Source organism: Chanodichthys erythropterus, chromosome 6, assembly GCF_024489055.1.
Source record: "Chanodichthys erythropterus isolate Z2021 chromosome 6, ASM2448905v1, whole genome shotgun sequence".
NCBI classification, from domain to species: Eukaryota; Metazoa; Chordata; class Actinopteri; order Cypriniformes; family Xenocyprididae; genus Chanodichthys; species Chanodichthys erythropterus.
This window is the reverse complement of record NC_090226.1, coordinates 21178658-21185871: the sequence shown is the minus strand read 5'-3', so window position 1 is coordinate 21185871 and position 7214 is coordinate 21178658. Positions and strand designations below refer to the sequence as shown.

The window sequence follows — 7214 nt, the reverse complement described above, 5'->3', positions numbered from 1 at the left end:
TCATTTTAGTGTGTTAGCAATTGGAAAAAACTGTAAATGCAGTGCTTCATTTTGCAAGAGATGTGAGGCATTTTATGTGTGCAATTCTTGGGTTTGTGTGTAAAGTTTTGAAAATGTGTGTAAGCAGTTGAGTTACAGTTTTTTACAATCGCTAGGACACATTTCTCAATACTTAGGCCACTTTTTTCAGAACTCTTTACACAGTTCTCCTAACTAACTTTCATCTTGGCACAGCAGTTAATTTCACATTCAAAATGCACTAAATCTACCAAAACACTTCATTCATGTCTCAAATCAACTCATTCTTCCAACACTAGCAAAGGTTTTCACCCAGCAAACACGCTTTGTCACTTATAAAACATCGACCTAAAACACTTACATCAGTTAGCAATATACAATGTTTTCATTTTTAAAATTTCTTAACAAAACAAGAATGACACTCTCTACTGCTTATAATTCACTGCAGTTTATGTTACATGGTCCATGTTTACATTGCAGAACAAAATTATTCCTAAGTTTCCCCTTTTGAGTTGATGGTAATGAAATTGAAAGACTAATGCTTGTGTAGGTGTTCAGTTTCATCTAATTGTTTTGATAGTATTTGATTTTTTTTAGATTCAGAATATATTTCATAACTATATTACTGTAGAAATGTAGCAAATTGCTGTCTCATTCAGTTTTGTATTATGTTATTGTTTTGAACATAAGTTTAACAGTTTTGAAAACAGTATGTAAGCTTGTGCAAATTGGCCTGTACGTACAAAGAGTTTTGGCAGTTGTTGTGTCTGAGTGAGAAAAGAATTCATGAAATTTTAAAGATGTAGTCATTGAATGCATTTTGTGCCAAAGCAATGATAATTGATCCTCAGTTTAGCCCACATAGACTTCTGTTGTGCTCACTGTGTGAAGAGTTTTGCAAAAGTGACCTAAGTATTGAGAAATGTGTCCTAGCGTCCGTAAAAAACTGTAAATAAAAAGTGTCTAAATGAAAATTTTAGGTGTGGTGAACAAGTGTGCTTGTGTAGGCTATCTGTTTGGAGATTTGGACTCCAGTATTGAAAATGTCCCACTTGTGAAAATACAACCCTTTTATGTCACACTAGAGGTCGCTGTGAGCGCACTAGATTCAGTAGCAGCGCTGATTCTCGCAGCTCTCGCCGGGTGCAGTGGCGCGCGCCTGTAATCCAAGCTACTGGGAGGCTGAGGCTGGAGGATCGCTTGAGCTCAGGGCTTCTGGGCTGCAGTGGACTATGTCGATCGGGTGTCCTCGCTAAGTTTGGTATCGATATGGTGCTCCTGGGGGAGCCCGGGACCACCAGGTCGTCTAAGGAGGGGTGAACCGGCCCAGGTCGGAGACGGAGCAGGTCAAAGCCCCCGTGCCGATCAGTAGCGGGATCGCGCCTGTGAATAGACACTGCAGTGCAGCCTGAGCGATACAGAGAGACTCAGTCTTTTGTGTGCAGTTATTGGGTATATAAGCAGTAAAATAAAGCTACACAGTCCAATTTGATCCACAGGCTTTCCTGTAGCTCAGTGGTTAGAGCATGGCACTAGCTATGCCAAGATCATGGGTTTGATCCCAGGGATAACACATACTCATATACAAATGTATAGCATAATGCAATGTAAGTTGCTTTGGATAAATATGTAAATTTAAGTTTGATTAATGATATACATACTGTGACTACTTTGTAAAATAAATTACAATTCATTATTTTTAATGTTTTACAAATGTAATTTAGATGTCAATACTTTGCAAACATACGGTATATAAGCATATAGCCAGCTGCAAATATATATAGAAATAGCAAATGACTCAGAGATTAGCAATTAAAGGGGGACTTCAAAATATTTCAAATACACTGTTTGGAAGTTAGTCCAACAACAATACCAACAACAAACGTCTAACCAATCAGCATTAGGGGGCGTATGAAGGTCGAGGAGAGAGAATGAGCAAGAGGGAGATTTAAAGGGTTAGTTCACCCAAAAATGAAAATTCTGTCATTTATTACTCACCCTCATGCCATTCCACACCCGTAAGACCTTCATTAATCTTCAGAACACAAATTAAGATATTTTAGTTGAAATCCGATGGCTCCGTGAGGCCTTCATTAGGGAGCAATGACATTTCCTCTCTCAGGATCCATAAAGGTACTAAAAACAACGAGAATGTTTTTGGTGCACCAAAAAAAACAAAATAACGACTTATTTAGTGATGGCCGATTTCAAAACAATGCTTCATGAAGCATTGGAGCACAAATGAATCAGCGTATCGAATCATGATTCAGATCACGTGTCAAACTGCCAACGGCTGAAATCACGTGACTTTGGCGTTCCGAACAGCTGATTTGATACTTCCTGATATTCGATTCTAATCTTCCTGAACCGGTGTTTTGAAAGCGGCCATCACTAAATAAGTCGTCATTTTGTTTTTTTGGCACTCCAAAAATATTCTCGTCGCTTTATAATATTAATATTGAACCACTGTACTCACATGAACTGATTTAGATGTGTTTTTAGTACCTTTATGGATCTTGAGAGAGGAAGTGTCATTGCTCCCTATGAAGGCCTCAAGGAGCCATCGGATGATTGTCTGGAGCTCCTGTGCAGTTTGTGCTTCCTTGTCCTTCGTTCATCATCTGCGCTTTATTTTTCGTGAAGCATTTTGTTGTGTGTCAGCTGTGATAAACAGACATCCACTCGCATTGCTTGTGTAACAGCGGTCAGATAGTGAGAGTTGTGCTGTTAAACCTCTGCACATTGGTAGTGCCTTCACTTCACATGCCAGCAGCGATCGTCCCGGGGTTCGGGACCAACTCGGAGCAGGGTGGTTAGGATTGGAGTGTGAGATTTGGAGGTGGAGCAATGAAGAGAGGGGTGGGTTTGTTTGGGTTGATTTCAAATATCAACAATGCCCAATAGCATAGTTCAAGATCTACTTACAGCACCTTTAAAGGAACACTCCACTTTTTTGGAAAATAGGCTCATTTTCCAACTCCCCTAGAGCTAAGCAGTTGACTTTTACCGTTTTCAAATCCATTCAGCCAATCTCCGGGTCTGGCGGTACCACTTTTAGCATAGCTTAGCATAGTTCATTGAATCTGATGAGACCAATAGCATCTCGCTCAAAAATGACCAAAGAGTTTCAACATTTTTCCTATTTAAAACTTGACTCTTCTGTAGTTACATTCTGTACTAAGACTGACGGAAAACGAAAAGTTGTGATTTTCTGTGCCGATATGGCTAGGAACTATACTCTCATTCTGGCGTAATAATCAAGGAACTTTGCTGCCGTACCATCGGTGCAGTAGGCGCAATGATATTACACAGCGTCTCTCACGAATGTCTCCATGGTTGCAAGGCACGCCCCCTGTGGTGCTGCGTAATATCGTTTTGACTGTGCATTGCGGATCTATTTCAAAAATGTAAAAAACGGCTTTTCAACTCAGTCTACAATAGAATTCAACCGAATCGACTCTGGCTTTGGAATTTTAGAATGATCATAGCATGATCAGTGATCAGTGCGAGCCTTTGAAAGTATTTGGCTGCAGAAAGATGCGTTCGGTGTGGAATGAATGACTCTACTTACGCATTAAGACAGTGAGTTACCGCCACCTACTGGCAGTTTTAGCATTTAAAAGAATAATTTTCACGTTTTTATCATTGCATATTGCTCTAAACATGTTTTTATTATTTAAAACATTATTAATGTTGTAAAGGTATTTATAAAGATAAAAAATGCATTGGAAAGTCAATTTAGGGGGTAAATATTGTCCTTTATTGGAAAAGGGGCAGACTAAGTGGAAGAGAGGGGGTATGCAGAAGGATGGTAAATGCCTCAGGGGGGACTCCACTCTAAAATGTTTGGGAACCACTGTGCTAAATCAACTTGAAGCATGAATTTGAAAAAAAAAAAAAAGCATTTTTAGAAGTAAATTTACCACATACTTTTAGCAACCAAAGAAACTGCAAAATGCATATGTAAAAGTACATATGTAATAGTGTGATTGCTCTGTAAAATAAATTAAAACATTGAGAATGTGACTCATGTGTTTGCATCATTTTATGCGAAAAAACATGTAAGAAATAATTGTTGACAGCACTTTTATTTTCAGAGACAGTTTTTATTCTTTCACACAAAAACACAACAGTGTCTTTCAATGCTTTTTAAAACAACATTTATTTACTTGTTCTTGGTGTATATTAACACTCATTTTAAATTAAATGTGTGCATGTGTTTGAATACTGTCTCACAAAGCAGCATGCTCTGTCTTTAGTAAGTACGGTGTGAAGTGGTGGTGGTGGTTTGCTTTATTTGGATTGTTGGTCCACCAGTTGAGATTGTGTGGGAACCACCTGAGGAAACAGAGTGAGATCCACCCGATGAGACAGTGTGAGATCCACCTGAGGAGACAGAGTGAGATCCACCTGAGATAGTAACAGATCCACCTGAAAGGCAAAAGAGAAAGAGTCAATAATGCTTAATGTAAAACATGCCTGAAACTGACCATATGCAAAGATAGATTTCAATTACCTGGTATTTGAGTCCTGGAAGAGTAGGAGGAAGGGGGGGGAATTAGTGAAGCCATTCCAAGACAAGATAATGTAACATGATCCCTGCTTTACTGATTTTACCTCACATTAACTTTATAAATAGATGACTTTACCTAAAGTCCTGGTTTTCCAATAGGTTCCTGTAGGTGGCAATCTCCTGCTCCAGACGGCTCTTGATGTCCAGCAACAAGGCGTATTCCCGTCCCTGTTGCTCAATGCTAGCCCGCATTTGACACAGCTCGGCTTCCAACATGTTGATTTGGTTCTGGTAGCTTGCTAGCATACAGCTGTACCTAGCCTCTGTTTCTGCTAGTGAGTTCTCCAGTGCTGCTTTCTGTATGAGTAAAGAGAACATGCAGAAAGATCTTAATAAATTACTATTGGTCTGCTTTTTGCAAGACTTATGTTACTGTTTTCTCCCTTTGGTTCAGGTAATGTGTCTAATGTCTCTCTCTCTAGTCTCTGCATTCCACTTGTGTCTCACCATGCTAAGTTGAGACTGTAGCTCGATCTCCAGACTCTTCAAGGTGTTTCGCAGCTCTGTGATCTGTGACCTGGACGTTTGTATGATCTCTGTGCTGTGGGCCACTTCTTTGTTCAAACCTGCCGTCTAAAAGAGAGACAAAAACTCTGTACAACACAATCCAGGCACTACTTCAAGTGACATGCTGGAATGTGTGGTTTATTGTTCAGTGAAACGAGGGGTTTTGATGGCAAAGTATAATTCAAGGAGACAGAAGAGGACTTACCTTGTCTTTAAACCAGGCTTCCTGTTCCCTGCGGTGTTTCTGTATGATGTTTTCATAATGAGCACGAATCTCCTCCAGAACCTTGTTCAGGTCTTGCTGAGGAGCAGCATCAACCTCTACGTTCACTGTGCCTGTCAGCTGACACCTCAGTGCTGCCAACTCCTGAAATGTCGTAATATAATATAATATTACATGTAGTCAAGTATGGTGCCCCATACTCAGAATTTGTGCTCTGTGAATGAGTATTGAACACACACACACCCGAGCAGTGGGCAGCCATTTTGTTTTGTCGCGGTGCCCGGGAAGGAGTGATTCGGAGTGACTCAGTTGTGAGTAACGAGAGTGCTGTTCTTTCACTCTCCCAAACCTACATTTCTTGCCAGTACTGAGACTCGACTCTGACCTTCGGGTTACAAGTTCGACTTTCTTTTTTTTTTTTAAGATTTAATTTTTGCCGTTTTTGTCTTTATTATGATAGGGCAGTTACTAGACAGGAAGCGAAGTGGGAGAGAGAGAGGGGGACGGGATCGGGAAAGGACCACAAGCTGGGACTCGAACTCAGGTAGCCCGAAATGTATTGCCGCTACATGTCGGCACGCTGCCCATGAGGCCATCAGTGTCGACAAGTTCGACTTTCTAAACATTAGGCTACAACTGCCCCCAATATAACATATAATATAATATAATGGTCCAAACGTTCAGGATCAGTCATACATAGATGATTCTGTCAGAAAACTACTACAAACCTCCTGGTGGTTCTTCTTCATAAACGCCAGCTCCTCCTGCAGACACTTGATCTGCATCTCCAGGTCTGCCTTTGCCAGGTTCGTTTGATCCAGCAAGTGACGCAAGTTAGCGATGTCAGCCTCCACAGACTGACGCATCACCGCCTCATGCTCATATCTGATTGGTGGAAAGGTCACACAGGGAATTAAACTCACCGATCAATGATTAAACATGAGGGGTATCATATATACACATAATACTGTTCAAAAGTTTTGGGTAGGTAAGATTTATATTCTTATTATTATCATCAATGGAGTAATATTTTTGTGGAAATCGTAAAACATTTTTTTTCAGGAATAGAAAGCTCAGAGAACTGTATTCATTTAAAATAGGAATCTTTTGTAACATTACAAATGTCTTTACTTTCGAACAATTTAATGCATCCTTGCTGAGTAAACTTTATGACTCCAAACTTTTGAATGGCATAAGCAATGTAAAGCTACTGCATTTTAGGCATCAACCTAAGTTAAGTCTAAGTTAGTGATCATCAACTTACTTCACACTGAAGTCATCAGCAGCCAGTTTAGAGTTGTCGATCTGCAGGAAGATGTTGGCGTTGTGGACGGTAGCATTTTTAATCTGAAAGGTAGAAAATTGATATAAAAATTTTTGTACATAAGATCATCAAACCCTGAAGTGATTCAGAGATCACTGAACCTTGTCCTTCAGGTCATTGATGGTGTTCCAGTAGGCGCTGTAGTCCCTCTGTGCAATCGGCCCTTTCTTCTCATAGTACTCACGGATCTGCCTCTCCAGAATGGCATTGGCAGCCTCCAGGGAGCGCACCTTCTCGAGGTAGGACGCCAGACGGTCGTTCAGGTTCTGCATGGTGGCCTTCTCATTCAGCTGCGTGTAGTCAGTTACAACGCAGCCTCCAGGCAATATGCCATATCCTCCACCGTATCCTCCACCAAAACCGTATCCTCCACCATATCCTCCACCGCCTCCAATTCTAGAATGCAGCAAGGAGGAAGAGATGCGGGTGTTTCCACAACCTCCATACACGCTGTAGGCCTTTTGTGGAAAGACTGTCGAACAGCCACGACTCTTGGTGATTATGGACTTTGAGGTCACGGTCTTGGGACCTTGGCACTTGGAAGACGTTGTGCGAACAGAAAGCGACAT

General features: G+C 40.8%; 1 protein-coding gene across 1 annotated transcript; it reads right to left on the bottom strand.

The window, feature by feature from the left end:
- Positions 1-4272: 4272 nt before the first annotated feature.
- On the bottom strand, positions 4273-7214 carry LOC137021143 (keratin, type I cytoskeletal 19-like). The gene is made up of 8 exons (XM_067387373.1): positions 6747-7214; positions 6586-6668; positions 6050-6206; positions 5304-5465; positions 5039-5164; positions 4668-4888; positions 4535-4548; positions 4273-4449 (listed from the first exon to the last, which is right to left on the bottom strand). The coding sequence occupies exons 1-8, from the start codon at positions 7212-7214 to the stop codon at positions 4274-4276; spliced, it is 1407 nt and encodes a 468-aa protein (XP_067243474.1). The 3' UTR covers position 4273.